The following is a 16,695-nucleotide window of genomic DNA, read 5'->3' on the forward strand; positions in this document are numbered from 1 at the left end:
TAGCATTATGATACTTTGTCTTATTAGCTAGCCCTTCCCTAATGGTTCCTGAAATTCTGTTCGCTTTTTTTGACTGCTGCTGCACATTGAGCAGATGCTTTCAGAGAACTATCCACAATGACTCCGAGAGCTCTATCTTGGGAACACAAAATGATGGAGTCTAAATTAGCTAGCTATACTTTGGATTACGTTTTCCAATGTGCGTTACTTTGCATTTATCAACATGAAATTTCATCTGCCATTTTCTTGCTCATAACTCTTCACAGTCTGGTTTGGACTTAACCATCTTGAGTAATTTTGGATTGTCTGAAAAACTTTGCCACTTCACTGTTTACTCCTTTTTCCAGATCATTTATGAATATGTTGAACAGCACTGGTCCCAGTATCGATCCTAGGGGGATCCCCCTATTTACTTTTCTCAGCTGTGAAAACTGACCATTTATTCCTACTCTGTTTCCTGTCTTTTAACTAGTTACTGAGCCATGAAAGGATCTTCCCTCTTGTCTCATGACTGCTTACTTTGCTTAAGAGCCTTTGGTGTGGGACCTGTCAAAGGCTTTCTAAAAGTTCAAGTACATTGTATCCACTGGATCACCCTTGTCCGCATGTCTGTTGATCCCCTTCAAAGAATTCTAATAGATGGGAAATCATGTCTTGCCATTTACAAACACCATGTTGAAGCATCCCTAACATAACGTACTTGTCTATGTGTCTGCTAATTCTGTTCTTTACTATAGTTTCAACCAATTTGCCTGGTACTGAAGTTAGGCTTACTGGCCTGTAACTGCCAGGATCGCCTCTGGAGCCTTTTTAAAAAATTGCTATCCTCTAGTCATCTGGTACAGAGGCTCATTTAAGCAATAGGTTATATACCACAGTTAGTGGTTTTGCAATTTCATGCATTCCTTCAGAACACTTGTGTGAATATCATCTGGCCCTGGTGACTTATCACTGTTTAATTTATCAATTTGTTCCAAAACCTCCTCTAATCCAGCACCCTATTGAGAAAACTCCACCCTAAGAACTCTCTATAGACATCTGAGAGCCCTTCACATACATTAAAAAAAACAAAACATAATAAAGAAGAGTAACACAACTCATCAAAACAGCAACCACCCTTCTCCTTCCTCACCCCCAACCACATCTCATGCGAATCAGCAGGCAGAGGACCCAGTACGGATTAAAATTCTCACTCCAAATGCCTTCAATGCACACTTTAAAAGACAGGCTTCTCGCATGCCTAGAAGTGCAACAGGTTCAGGCCATTTCATACCAGGAGGTGGGAGAAGGAGAACATTCCAAAGGAAAGGGGAACTCCTGGAGATCACTTGGCTGGTGGCCCCTTTCTTTTATACCATAGAGGGAGGGTGGGATGCATGTAATTAGAATGCCCGCCCCCATATCTCAGCTGTGGCAGACACTGGAGCCCTGGTGTCATGTGCAGTGGGATTGCATTAGTGACTTTGTTCACACGTGCTGCTCCAGCTTCCTCTGGTTTTGATGGACGCCATACTAAGGACCGAACTGGGGAACTCCAGAGCTAAAAGCATGAACTGTTACAGCTTGAGCTAATGAGCCAACACTCTCCAGGTGGAGCTGTAACAGAGTTATCTCCTCTGTGGATCAGGCATGGAGGGCGGCCTGTAGCACACATTCATGAATGGGTCGCACTCGATCATCACTGAAGTCTAGGATGTCCCTGCCTGACAACAGGACAAACAGGGGACGCGTGCCTTGAGGCATCTTTGCTTTTGAAGTGGACGTCAAAAAGCTTCGAGAGTGGAAAAATGCCTGCTGAAAGACACTTCCAAACTCTAATCTCACTTGAGATACCAGGAACTCCAAGCACAGTCCCAGATGTGGGAGAAGGGATGTGTTTGGAGCTTTGGGGCATTATCCTCGCTCTAGAACGGGCCGGAAAAAAATTCTATCACTGTGCCACCCTGCCAGTTTCCCAGCTGCTTTACTCGTCCCGCTCGCCGTGATAGCTGCTTATGGAAACGCTGGGTTGTCGTCCGTGTGGAAGGCTATATATGCTGTAGGATTTAGAAAATGATTCCTGAGTTGTTAAAAATAGGTTGCTATTTATGGCACAGAAGTTTGACAAAATTGCGGCTTTTGCAATTCTTAGCAGTAAACATCCAAACCGGCAGGCAGGCACCACCAGTCGGTCTCTCTCTGATTGTTTGTCTGATATTACAGATCTATAATTACACTTACTCATGCACGGTGAACGAGATTTGTTACACATATTTCTGTGCCCGTTGTGCCTTCAGAATACGATTGTTGTGCATAGGACTCTTACCCCCTAGTAGCTGTAACTCAGCTTGTAACGTCTCACCTCGTTTATGTGGATTAAGAGCAAGGGTTCTATCCCCGATGCCATAGGTGTGTTGATGACGAGGTCATTTATCGTCTATAGCACACGGATTTGACATCCTATGCATTTAGGTGTAAAAATCAAGCAAGTAAGGCAACTCCGTGCACAAATGGGTAATAGTATGTGCAAATACATCTTTTTTTAAAAAAAAATTTCCACCTAAATACCTGTGTGCAGTAGGGTTGCCAGGTGTGCAGTTTTTTGGGGAATGCCTGGTCGAAAAGGGACCCTGGCGGCTCCAGTCAGTACTGCTGACCAGGCTGTTAAAAGTCCAAATCAGCAGCACAGTAGGGCTCCCGGCCACTGGGAGCTGCGGGGGCAGTTCCTGCGGATAGGGTAGCACGTGGAGCCGCCTGGCTGCACCTCTGCGTAGGAGCCGGAGGAGGGACATACTGCTGCTCCTGGGAGCTGCTTGTGGTAAGCGCCACCAGGAGCCTGCACCCTGACCCCCTCTCCTCCTCCCCCCCATGCCTCAACCCTGATCCCATCCGAACACCTTGATCCCAGCCTGGAGCACCCTCACCCCCTAAGTCAGCCCGGTGAAAATGAGCGAGTGAGTGAGGGTGGGGAGAGCGAGTGACAGAGGGAGGGATGGATGGAGTGAGAGGGGGCGGGGCCTCAGAGGAGGGGCGGGACGGCGAGGACAAAGGTGTTCCGTTTTGTGCGAGTAGACAGTTGGCAACTCTAATGTACAGGCACTATTGCATCTTCTACAAGCACTGCTGAGGTGCAGATATGGGGAAATCTCTCTAACTTGCAAACACTACGCCCACTTTGTGCAACACATCCAGCACAAAGTGGCCTTAAACCTAGGCAGGGGAAGTCTCTGTTGCAGGTGAGCTGGTCCTTCACCAACCACCCCCTTTCAACCCCAGGCATTAGGGGAAGGAGCAGGTATGCTGGGGCGAGGCATGGCGAACCAGAGCTCTGCTATGTCCCATCTAGCTCTGGCGTAAGGTCCCTGAGGGACGTTACCTGAGCAGTAGGGCTGCACCTACCTTGCACTGGGGTCAGGTGGTCTTAAATCAGGCCACTGCAGCAGGATTCTTGATGCACCTACCATGAGTCCATTATATTAGAGAGAGAGAGAAATGCTACATTTATGCTACATTCCCCACTAGTTTCAGGGTAGACTGTCATGTCTTTGCCCTTTACACAATATTAAGAATATGTGGAAACCACATGGACAGCTGGGGGCCAAATAACCATGTTTACTAACCACATACACGGCCGGACTACATGTATCCACATCTGCTCTGTTAGGTTCTGGGGGCTTCTTCAGTAGGGGACGGGGAGTCCCACTAGAGGGCTCCCAAGCCATTTAAAGGGACACCATCCAATGCCTATACATTACATAATGGTTCTTCTAGTTAGGTTTATAACCACACGCAAATACGCAGTCAGTACAGCACTCCAGCATGTACCTGGCTCCTCAGACACTTCTGCACCCCGCTGGCAGGAAGGCTCGACATCTCCTTTCAAAGCCCAAGGTACTGCTGGTAAAACCTTAAATTATTGCAAGGGCTAGAAAAGTGACAGGCCTTTCCATTTGGAGCTCTTTAGTGCTTTAGCCAGGCTTTCAGGTTCCCTAGCACCAGTTTCTAAACCCCTCTGGGGACAGCAATCACTTTAAAGCAACCCCCTTCTCTCCTCACCCTGAGACAGGGAAGAGCTCTGCAGCCAGCTCAAGCTATTCTTTGGGGACAAAGAGGGGAAAGACTGACGGAAAGAGCAGTTTGGGGGAAACTGGCTTTACAAAGCTGAGCAGCCTGGCTGCTGATTGGGGAGGACGGCTCTGTGCTGAAGGCGTTTCTCTTGCTGTTCGTACACCAGACAGAGGTAATGCTTGGAAGATGGCACCAGAAGGAGGTTTGACACTGGATACGTCTACACAGCAAGAGAAGGTGTGATTGTAGCATGGGTAGGCAAACCAGAGCAACCTTTAATCCAGTTTGCACAGGTAACAATTGTAGCCTAGATGCAGAGGCACAGGCTAGCTACCCGAGTACAAGCTGGCTGAGGAGCCCGGCTGCTGGCCCGCATGTACTCCAGTTGCTAGCCTGTGGTGAAGCCCATGCCACCACGTCTACACCACTATGGTTACCCAAGCTAGCTACTGTCAAATCATCAGGCCGTCGGAGAGGAGCAAACCTTCACCCCAACAGGCAACATCTGAACTGAGGATATAGCCAGGGCGAGACCTGGTTAGCTTAGACACAGATGCTGCGTAAATTAGGCCAGATGAGAAAGGAGAGGCTTAAATCTGCAATTTAACAATAGTAATAAAAAAATGCCCCTGCAAAACTACTGTTCCACCTGAGCGATTAAAGCTCTCTGAACGACAGATCTGAAGAACGTTTTGGTATTGGAGGTCTCTGGAGCCTGTGTGAGGATTTGCAGCTGCCAGTCGAGATCTGGCTGCTCACAGCTGGAGGTCTGATTAATTCCATTGTTTATCTGGAAAGTTTTCAGGCTCTTCAAAAAAAAGTTATTTGTTAAGTCCTTTCGAAAATGGGTTGGCAAGTTCACACGCACACAGACGCAGCAGCCACCTAACTACCTCCCCTCTGCCAAGCTCTAACTCCTCAATTAACAGCAGCAAACATTTATTTATAGGATCCCTCGCACCCACAGACCTCTAGACTCCTCGCATGAGTGTGAATAAAATATACACACAACGAGCGCAGCACAGCCCAGGAGTTTTCAGAAAGAGGTTGCAAAAACTTCTGAGTAACCCATTCCCGGTATACTGCGAAGAGGGATGCTGTTGAGTCAAAGCAAGCGTATGGATTGATGGACATGGTACCGCTGCTCCTAGAAGTTCTGGCCATACCATCCTTGACTAACTTCTCAGAACATGGAAGCCTGGGGTGCGCTGCTTGTCTGCAGACACGTCAGGTATTTCTGAGACACCCTGCTGTGCTATGCTTCCTGGAAGGTGAGCCCTCTCTTGGAGGTCTGTTTTCTGAGACTTTCTTGAATCAGTGCCTGTTGTGACCGTCATCCAGAGAAGAGACTGGATTTGGTTGTGAGGAATATAAAGGGGATTCTTTATTGAAGCTGCTGGACACAGACCGACCTTGTGGTTCTCACGGGTTCTCCAGCTCCCAGACTAACCCAACCTGTGCTGCCTTGCGTCACCACACAGGGTGTTCCTAAATTCTGACCTGGACTCTACAGTCCAGAAAGGACTGCTCCCAACATGACAGTACAGGAACGTTTAAGGACATGCAAGGCCAGGAATTAGGAGATCAAAATTATATTATTTTTTAAAAATTGGTTTGCATTCTTTTCCCAAACAACTATTCTCTTTTAATCCCAAAAACATTTACTTTCTAAAAGCAACATCATGAAAGATGGACTATCTGACCTTATGATTTGTTATTAATGCAGATGGTATTTCTGGAGTTACTGACTTCTGAGAGGCATTTCCACGTCTAGACACTGGTTGAATCACACAGCAATAACACCCTGGCATTATTCCACAATAAATCAGGCCTTTGACTATTATTAAGAATATTACTAAGACTTTCATTAACCTTATCTGCATGTTCCTGGATACTCCTGTTTGCAGCTGCCAAAACTTAGACTCCTCTATGTAACTTAATCTAGGCTTTAAATCGATTAATCCTCCCATAGGTACGGGATGTCAGCAGCGCCAGATGGATGAGAGAACAGTCGCTTTGATCTACCAGGCTGAGGTGCCCTCTGTAGACAAAGGAAATGATTCTGCAAGGGTGCAGCATGCCCTTAACTTTCATTGACCCATTGCGTCCTGCAGGAGACCCCAGTTAAACATTCATGAAGGCGAGGCGTTATCCCGCTTCTGTGAAGTTATAGGCTCTCATCTTTATTCTCCTGTGGGTCTTACAGACAAAGCATTAGCTGCATGACGTTCAGCCCCTAGGACATCCAAACCAGACCATGGCACAGTGGGGTCTGGGAAAGGTTTCGCCCACTCTGCCTTTGAATGCAGACCTCCGCATGCGCCTCTCCCCCTCTTGGTCCCACAACACACGTGGGCTTAGCAAATATGAAGAAAGCTTCAGTCATGCAATATGCCCAGGATCAAGGTGATATCACCGTGTATGGGAAGAAAATGGCTATAGGACAATCTACCCAACGTAGCGTTGCCCTTGAGGCTACCATTCCTGATGCCATCATATCCTCTGCAGTGGGTGCTAATCGCAGTCTGGGACAATAGGGCAGAACGAGGTTACACTTGTAACGATCAAACTACTTGAGTGCAGGTGGTCACTAACCTATCACTCACTCTGTGGCACGGACGTTTTGGAAGGACACCGAAAGGAGCAGAACAAGAACTGGTTTGGAACAGGAGCCCCTACGCTGATAGGACATCGGCATGGCTGATAGGACCTTACACGTTAACAGAGAGTGGTGTTTTCTTGCCCCCTCTACAGTAAGTACAACACTGGGACTCCTGAATATCTGATGTTACTGGGGGATTTGTTTATGCTTCTGCAGAGTCCTGAGGATGCTGCCAAGGATTGCGGGAACAGGTGTGTGCAGGTGAGCTTTTTACACACTGGGCCACTCCTTCAGTTTACATAAATCGAGTGAGCTCCTTTTTACGTCAATAGAGCTATACTCATTTAAACCCCAAGAAGGATCTAGCCAAAGTGTTGTGAAATAGCAGCAACGGCTTGTTTAGGGGCAGATCCTCCTCTTTCTTCATGTCTCCTGCCCCCCATCATTCCACCGTTTACCAGACATGGTCCCCCAACCGATGGCCAGAAAGCCTGACGGGTAGCAGCCAGGTGTGATAAATGCAGTGCAGTCTCTTAGTCCCTTTCCTGCCTATACTGGGAAATTAAACTAGCTAAAACAGGGTGTTAACTATGTAGGAGTGTGAGGGGTTAGCAGAGGACAGGGCTTCAGGGTCTGTCAAGATCGGTGTTTTTCTTATCGATATTTTTCGCTCTCAGATTATGCCCTGTAACTAGCAATGCTCAACCAGGACTTAGCTTGTCACAATTAGAGCTCCCTGTATGTTGGCTAGGTCTTTCATTCTTTTTACCTTTCTTTGAATTCTAGAAAAACTTTCGCCAAGCTGCTTCCTCCAGACATCATACAGACGTCGATGGCCCTCAGGAAATTGAAGTGCACTTTAATTAGGTCCTAAAACAACAAAAAAATCAATACGTTAAAAAATCTGAAACTCACTCTAGGCGCTAACATGTAAAGTGTTTAGTTAATGAACATGCATTTCTTAAGTAACCTTGCAGTCATTTTTTGGATATATCTAAACAGACTGCTGCAGCTCTCCCATCGAGGTAGGTAATCTACCTCCCCGAGAGGCAGTAGCTAGGTAAACAGAAGAATTCTTCCATCAACCTAGTGCTGGCTGCACCAGGGGTCACAGCTACGTCAGTCAGGGGTGTGGATTTTTCACTGTCCTGAGAGACGCAAGTTCCCAGCGTAGACCAGCTCTTTGCCTATTAACTGTTTTAATGCAAGCGACTCCAGTGAGATATAGCCCTAAATCACAATAAATACGAGGGTGTAATTAAGTTAGAAGGTTATACAATGATAAATGCATAGCGGGGTTCTGTGCATATTAAACTCCCTTTACTGGGCCTAGTGGGAGCAGTCTAGCAGCATACAATAACCTGCCCTAATCCCGTAAAGCCCACACAACGCAGCCTTGTGAAAATGGACCAAGAAGGTGGAGCAATGCCTGCATTTAATCTGAATCACTGACATGATGCGCCTATGCTGATAATGGAACAAAGGCGTCTGGCCGCCCTTGGTTAGGAAAACTCAACTGCTTCACTGCAGCAACCTGTGCGGCTGCCCTCACCACATGCCAGACTGAAGCAAGAGCTCAGCCCCCTACGCTACTGCAGAGTAAACAAGCCAGGAAGGGGCACCACGAATACACCCTGATGAGCCCTGAAGTCTCCATTAACGAGGCTCACGCTGTTCTCTCAGTCCTGCCAGCTGTCTTTGGCGGTGCTACGATGGGAGAAGAGCCATTCATCATCTTGCCATCCCAGATGGCACTTAGGTGATAACATGGTGGCCACCTGGGACAGGAGGAGGATCTGGCCATATGTGGAGACCGAGGCAGAGTAAGAGGTCAGATAACTTACTGCCTCTCCTTGGACTGTCTGGGAAGGGGTGGGAGAGCAGCCAGAGACTGATATTGGTAGGTTAAACACCAAAAAATCAGAAACCGATCATAAATCAGATCTAGAAAGCGGGCTGAACATAGAATTCACTGTGACTTCAGTGGGGTCCCTGCATGAAGGGGGAAACTCACCCTCTGAAGAGGGCTAGCAAGAGGACTAGGCAGGACCTAGCCTGGCTTAAGTAGGACTTAAATACCATGTAGGCCTTATGCTACCTTTCTGCCCAGGGGTGAATCTTCATCCAATAAGCATCTAACAGAACTTGGCCCTGTATCAGCCTCACTGTACACAGAGGAAAGCTTCAAATGCTGGATTATGGCATCAAGGCAGGATCAAACTGGAGGAGAATCTAGGCTGTGTGTGCATATGCATAACAACTTATATAGTATTTATATAGCACTCTTCACCCATAGAGCTCAAAGCACTTTACACAAGCAGAAGGTACCATTATCTCCAAGTCACAGACAGAGACTGAGCTAATGAGGTGAAGTGACCTGCCCGAGTTCTCCAAGCAGGCCGGTTGCAGAGCTGGGTATAAAACCCGTCTCTCACGTCCCTGTCGAGTGTGATACATACAGGAACAGGCACTGTGACTTAGTGAGTATATATGTAATTATTTAAACCAGATATATCTGAAACACACACACACACACACACACACACACACACTAAAAACACAGGCAAAATAATTTCCTTGTTGTAAAACCGTCTCCTTGTCTTTATACAATGCCTAAATTCCACTTGAGTGTTAAAGGGCCCAGTCCAAGCTCCGTGGCCATAACAACTGAACCCACACAGACTAAAGCAATGCATTTTACATGAAATCTGAGTGCTGTTTCTTAAACAGGATGAAGCATAAGCTGCATCTGAGAGGAGCAAAGATTTAAGCAATGATGTTTAGACTCTGTTACCTCCAAATTGATAAAAATAGATTCCATCTCTTGTGGAGTCAGTACCAGCTTTAATGGATTCATATAGTTCTGTAAGAGGTAAATGGAAAACTTATTGAAATAAATGAGCAAATGCAATAAGATTCTTTCTTTTTTAAGCTAAAATTGTTGCAGTGGTTGAATTTTCCGGAGGGGAACTTGGGTGAATTTTCACACTTGCCAAGAGATAAGACTGACAAGACATTTACCATGCAACCTGCCTCACTGTGCTTATGCTCAGCCACTTCTCTGCAGGGTTAGGGCTGGACTGTCTGGGACTGGGATGCCACAAATGATTTGTGAGGTGGTCAGGTTGTCAAGTACATGAACAAGATTTCACTTGAACTAAAAGCCGAGCTGCAAGCTAAGTGAAAAGCTTAAGGCATTTACCACCCACTCGTGGAGGAAGCTCTGAGCCACACTACAGTTAATTTAAATTAACTGCACACTCTCGCTGTGTGGACTAAGTCAGTGTTTCTCAAACTGGGGGACCTGACACAAACAGGGGGTTGCAAGTCTATTATAGGGGGGTTGTGGTATTGCTACCCTTATTTCTGTGCTGTCTTCAGAGCTGGGCAGCTGGAGAGTGCTGGCTAGGCACCAAGCTCTGAAGGCAGCATCGCCACCAGCACCGGCACGGAAATAAGGCTGGCATGATATGGGGGATAGTCACTTGGAGGGGGGGGGGCGGTTGTCTTCACAGCCTGAAATATTTTCCAAAGAGGTCCCAGCAAAAAAAGTTTGAGAATCCCTGGATTAAGTTATACCTCTTAAGAGGGAGAGGGAGAAGGAACACTGCCCAAGTGAGCTGTGGAAGGATTAATGCCTGCAGAGACACTCGGGAGATGGGAAAGACACCCTGGCTTTACCTTTAGAAGTTACTCCCTGAGCATTTCTCCCCATTAACAGGTTTCAGAGAGGTAGCCGTGTTAGTCTGTATCAGCAAAAAATAACGAGGTGTCCTTGTAGCACCTTAGAGATTAACAAATTTATTTGGGGATAAGCTTTTGTGGGCTACAACCCACTTCATGTTCTGTGTATTTATACCTCCCTACTGTATTTTCCATTCCATGCATCTGATGAAGTGGGTTTTAGCCCACGAAACCTTATGCCCAAATAAACTTGTTAGTCTCTAAGGTGCCACAAGGACTCCTCCCCATTAAGAAGAGCCATATTCAGGAAGGTATGCGGGGGAAGGATAGCTCGGTGGTTTGAGCATTGGCCTGCTAAACCCAGGGTTGTGAGTTCAATCCTTGAGGGGGCCATTTAGGGATCTGGGGGAAAAATTGGGGATTGGTCCTGCTTTGAGCAGGGGGTTGGACTAGATGACCTCCTCAGGTCCCCTCCAACCCTGATATTCTATGATTCTATAATGTGGCCCTATATGTATTCAAAAGATATGTACATATCTAGCGATCTCTGTAGACAGAGATATCTATCAAACTCTCTAGATACTGATCTAGATACACCTACAAAAACATGATTTCATGATTGTTAATATGTATGCAAATTAAACTGTTAAAACTGCCAGCTGCCCTGCACTTTATCAGTTTTCTGCTCTTTGGGATGCTTACTGTTAGTTTTTGCACCCTGTCCCATTTCAAACATTAGCCACTCAGAGAGGGGAAAAGCATGATTCATGATCCTGAGCACCATACAGTACACAGTATGTCTGTATCCAATGTGGGTGGATGGGTGGAGGTTCTTTTTCTTGCTGTTGACTTGCTAGTTTTTCACAAAGTAATCATCAGTTGCAATGGTGAATAGCATCAGTTTTAGCTGTTTGATGAGTAGAAAAACTCCCAGTCATCTTGAATTTTTGCCTTTGAAGAATGCAGGTGACATGACTACGTTGGAGATGCTTTTCTGAACCAATGGGCATTAATGGGAAAGTCTGCCCTGTCCATAGCTACAGAACATACAGACGCAATATAGTTTATTACAGGACCTTAGCCCCTCCACAGCAAAAAATCTACTCTCATAGCTCTCCTGGTTCATAACCAAGGGAATAATTTACCTCTTCCTCTGGGCTGAAACACAAGGTTAATAGTTGTTTTCAAAGAACAAGCAGAGTACATCACTAATATGAACATCAAAGCCTTTCTTTTTAAAAGCCTGGAATCGTGTTTAATTGTCCGGCTCTCTTTCAGAGCTTCTTTGTAAGAAAGGCAAACATTTTTAAAGGGAAAGGAAAAGAAGTAGAAATGATAGCTGGACTTTTTTTTTTTTTTTAATTCTACTCATCTGTAATCACTGAAGGGGAAAATAATATCCAGCCTCCAGTCGGCTGCATTGCATCTTTCTGTTGCTGAAGTGTTCATTCTTTTAAGAGAAAGAGAGAATGCACCGAGAATTTATCAAAACCAATTAAAGCCCGTGAGTGCATGCAGTGAAATGTTACTTGTAATCCAATTAGTTTCAATGGCAAGTCAGCACGGCTTCAGCACTTTCAAGAAGTGCCTGGAATAAATAGATTCTTTCAAATTATTCAATGGCGATCAAAGAGTGATAAGAAATCTACAAAAGCAAGTCTTATCTAGAGATTGTGCCTCGGCCACATAAAGAATTGAGTGGGTCTTACCGCTGAGGTTGGAATGGGGGGTGGGGTGAATACCCTTCTGAAATAACAAGGTGGTTTTTAAGTATACTTTAAATATGCAGTGATCAGATAAAATAGGCTCTTTTTTTTTTTGCGCGTTATGGTACCCAGCCTGGGCTTACGTTTGAATGCTTCTGTCCTGCCTTCTATCACAAACACCCAGTACTTTTTTCATGGTCTGTGTGTATAAAAACATCTTCTGTATTTTCCACAGTATGCATCCGATGAAGTGAGCTGTAGCTCACGAAAGCTTATGCTCAACTAAATTGGTTAGTCTGTAAGGTGCCACAAGTCCTCCTGTTCTTTTTGCGAATACAGACTAACACGGCTGTTACTCCGGAACCCAGTACTATGGAGCTCTAGAAGCAAGAACTAATCCAGCAAGAGTAATGCAAGATCAAATGCAACCAGAAGCTGTTGACATGAAACGCAGTGATAGAAAAGAAGGCCGGCTCTCACCTTTTCTATGTCTTCAAGTGTCTTGTAATATTTGGCCTCGGTTTCCTGAATTTCTAGCAAACAGCAATTTCTTTTGTCATCTTCTGTCATTCCCATTTTCTAGAGAAATAAACAACACATGCTTGAGTGTCCTTAGAGTGTTTCAACCTGCTTGCTTATAGTGGCTCTTTAACGTGTCATTCAGTGACAGCAAAGTCCCAACCAACACAAGCTCAGGAAGCCAGAAACCAAATTTTCAATCATTTATGTGAAAGGGATCCATTTCTGTCTGCAAAACGTTGGGTGAAATCCTGGCTCTGCTGAAGTTAATGGCAAAACTCCCATTGGATTTAATGTCACCCTTTGCATTTACTATACAATTTACATAGAGGACGAAAACCAAAAGATGTCAGTCAAAAGAAAAATTCTCTCTCTTTTTTTTTTTAAAAAAGTTGTTTGCTTGTGTGGAGCTCATAAGTGCCTAAATGGGACTTAGGTGGTACACTTGTATGGGTCACCAGTGTTGCCAACCCCCGTGATTTTATCCCGACTCTGGTATTTGGTGCTTTTCTTAAAGCCCCAGCTCCTGATTATCTGAGAATCTCAGCTTTCCTTTTTGCTAGAAAAGTAAGATTCTAGCCCTCACGGTTGCACAGAAAAGCTAGAAAATGTGATGCCCTAAGTGCTCAAAAAGCAGAAGGCAAATATGAAATAACCCCAAATGTATTTTTTTAAACTCATGATTTTTAGCGCAATCTCATAATTTGTGGATGGGGCCCTGGGTCATGATTTTTGAATGTTGGGGTTAAGCAATACTGAGTCTGCAATAGGGAAGAATTACCACTCTTTGTACAACCCATATGAAAAAGTGTAAGACAGTATATTGGCCAGACAGAAACCAAACTCTTTTGGTCACTGTCTCCTACTTACCTGCATGTATCTAATCTGAAGCATGCAGAAATATAAGCAAAACCAATTAACATTATACATTTGGTATTACAAATTGCCTCTTTTTTTCTTCTTTTAAATGTTCATCAATTTTTCCTCAACATTTAGACGAAAGTACAGGCCGCTACCATAAAAATAAAGAACTTTATGCTTTTGCTAAAGAGGAGGAAGGGAAGTCAGGAGCTAAGAAAACATTGAGGACCAGATCTTCAGCATGCATGTATCAGTGTAGCTTCACCGGAGTCAGTCACTGACCCTGAGTGTCTGCATGAAGTTTAAAAATATTTAAAAGGGCATAATTATGAATTCATAGATCATAAGGCCAGAAGGAACCATTAGCTCATTTAGTCTGACCTCCCATATAACACAGACCAAACCAGAGAATATCATCCAGTTACCTCCATATTGAGCGCAATAACTTATGTCCAGCTACAGCACCTCTTCCAGAAACGCACCCAGTATTGATGTGAAGACTTCGAAAGATGGAGAATCCATCACTCTCTTTGGTAGTTTGCTCCCATGATTACTCACCTTCACTGTCCCAAAGGTGTGCCTTATTTCTAAACGTGTGCCCAGAATTCACCTGGTTTTAACTTCCAGCCATTGGTTCTTAGCACGACTTTCTCCACTAGATTAAAGAGCCCTTTGAGTAATCAGTATTTTCCTCCCCATTATCAAATCATGTTGTGATCTTCTGTTGGATAACGCAGACAGACTGACCTCCTTGGGTATTTCTACACTGCGTCTGGGAGCAAGCTTCCCAGCCACTTGTGTTAGTGGGGCTTGTGCTCGCGCTCTAAAACTGGTTGTGTAGACATTGTGGCTCGGGCTCTTGAACCTGGCGGGTCAGGCGCTGGAGGGTTGGGCTTGACAGCCCAACCCCAATGCCAAAGCAACATCTACACAGCTATTTTGAGTGTGCTAGTGGGAGCCTTGCTAACAAAAGTATGCGGACCAGGGCTTTCGCTCTCGGGGCAGTGTAGACACACCCGCTAAGTCTCTCACTATAGGGCACTTTGCATATGACTTAAGGAGCTTACTGTTTGAATTTTCCTTGAGAACGAACGAGTCTATTTTTAAGGGGCCTCCGGGAAGGTGGCGGTTGCTTGAAAGGTCTTTTTTAGGGTGGCTGGGATATTATTTCCCCTTCCTGCAAACAGAGCTTTGGAGCGGAGCCCGGAGCTGGAGCCCGGAGCAGTGGAGCTGCAGGTTTTTGCCTGGAGCTGGAGCGGAGCCGGAGCACAGCTCCAAAGCCCTGCCTGCAAGATCCCGTTGGTTGCCGCCCTACATGGTGGAGGCTGCTCAGCGTCCACAACTGAGACCAAGTGTTCAAAAAAGCCCCACCCCCAACGTGCTGAGCGCTTCAGAAAACCCAGCTCCAGCTGGGAGTGCTGAACCCGGCCAAAAGTTCCAGCCTCAATGTAGCTGGGGACAAACCAGGGTTTGCACTGTCTCATCTAATGGCACTTCAGTCCCAAGTCCCCATTAGTTCAATGGGCTGAATGCCTTTAGGTTACGTCTACACTATGAGCTAAGGGGGTGACTCCCAGCTTGGGCAGACACACTCGCGCTAGCTCCCGTCTGAGCCAGCGTACTGAAAGCAGAAGTGTAGCCGTGGTGGCACGGGCTGCTATAGCTGCAAACTCCATCTTGCCCCGGGACTCAGCCTACATGAGGCTGCACCTTCTGCTGAACTGAGGCAATCTACACAAAACCTGCACCTGGCATCATCACACTGTTCTCAAAACGATGGTGACAACCCAAGATCTCAACTTGTGTCATAACAGAGAGGTGCATCAAAGTCTCATGACTCAGGCGTGAGGAAACCAGCATGCAGCTGTCAGAGCCAGCATGGAGCTGAACCTTTAAAACATCAGTCTGATTCTAAGCATCCCAATAACCGCCTTCCTTGAAGTCCTTGGAAAGCTATAAAAATAAATCCCACACTTGTTACATCCATTTAAAACCAAATTAAACCTCTGATGGGAGCAGAATCCTGCTTGGGAATGACAGCTTCCATGGATGTATATTTTTGGTTGGTGTCTTTTAACTTGCATTTTTTTTATTGACATCTTCATATTTTACCAGCATGCATTAACTTGAAAGCATTCAGCAGTTACTTCTAAGATATTGAGGGAAGGGAAATGGTTTATTGGATTTTTAAATCAGAGGCTAAAGCTTTTATTAATCAGCCATTAATAACAATATTCGGGACAGCATAACAAAATCTGAGGTTGTAAATATGAAATATGCAAAATGGGCTATCACAACCACTGTGAACTAATCCCAGGATTTTACGAGAAGCACGTCGTGCATGGATTGCTTCCAGAAATCTGGGGGGAATCTCAAGTGGGGAGGTTTTCCTTCTTTTTAACCTTGCTTGCACTAGGGAATTCTACCCCAAAAATCCCACTAAAAGCATCAGTAGAAGTCCTAGTGCAAATAAAGCTCCTGCGGGTGGATGTCTTAGGTTGCATGTACACTTTGAGCTGGGGGTCTGATTCTCAGCTTGTGTAGACACTCATGCTAGCTCTCATCTGAGCTAGTACACTAAAAATAGGTCTTCAGAGACTCTGATCCCCATTAAACTAGCAGACTCTCCATCGAAGTCAATGGAGTTACACCAAGTGTAGAACTGAGGAGAGATCAGAGCTCACGTTCCTGGCAGCTCAGTGACAGAGTTTGCATCCTGGGCTCACTCGGACTCTGTGAAGCAAAGTTCCTGCCAATCCACACCTCCAATTGCTAGCTGCAGCAATCTGTGATTTACGATTACAGGTCTTGCTCAGGAAATTTAATTGACCAGTGAACTTGTCCATTTACCCTGCTTTCTCCCAGAGTTATGAATCTTGGCAGCTGTAGTGTGCAGCCAGAAGACAGTAATTAGAATCTACACAGATCCCGGGGGTGGAAGAATTTCACATGAATCTCAAGAAGTTTGGATGTTCATGCTCCACTGATGAGTTCTCTTGAAATTTTGCATCAGCAGAAACAACAAATGTAGTGCATCCCAACGGTTAGCTGGGAAAAGAGCCTCCTTGGCTTTTTTCCTTTTCCATGATACTAGTTATTTGGTAGCATGCTCTGGGAGAACATTTTACATATGCATCCAGTGTAATATACTGCTCTGTTCCTAGACAACACACAGCTTCGTTCACAGAGTAATTGATCTAAGGGAGAAATTCTCTGCCATGCAGAGTAATGTAGGCAGCATTTAAATCCTCAAAATAGGACGTAAGTGGTTTGTCG

General features: G+C 45.4%; 1 protein-coding gene across 2 annotated transcripts in view; it reads right to left on the reverse strand.

Annotated features, from left to right (window-relative positions):
* Positions 1–16,695, reverse strand: part of VAV2 (vav guanine nucleotide exchange factor 2) — a 312,388-nt gene that overhangs the window by 46,671 nt on the left and 249,022 nt on the right. For both annotated transcript variants that reach the window (XM_074973337.1, XM_074973338.1), the window contains exons 6-8: positions 12,520–12,618; positions 9,444–9,512; positions 7,419–7,519 (exon numbers count right to left, since the gene is read on the reverse strand). In XM_074973337.1, the coding sequence (XP_074829438.1) occupies positions 7,419–7,519; positions 9,444–9,512; positions 12,520–12,618 (269 nt within the window). The remainder of the gene's footprint in view (positions 1–7,418; positions 7,520–9,443; positions 9,513–12,519; positions 12,619–16,695) is intronic.

Source organism: Natator depressus, chromosome 16 (genome assembly GCF_965152275.1).
Source record: "Natator depressus isolate rNatDep1 chromosome 16, rNatDep2.hap1, whole genome shotgun sequence".
In the NCBI taxonomy this organism is placed as follows: Eukaryota; Metazoa; Chordata; order Testudines; family Cheloniidae; genus Natator; species Natator depressus.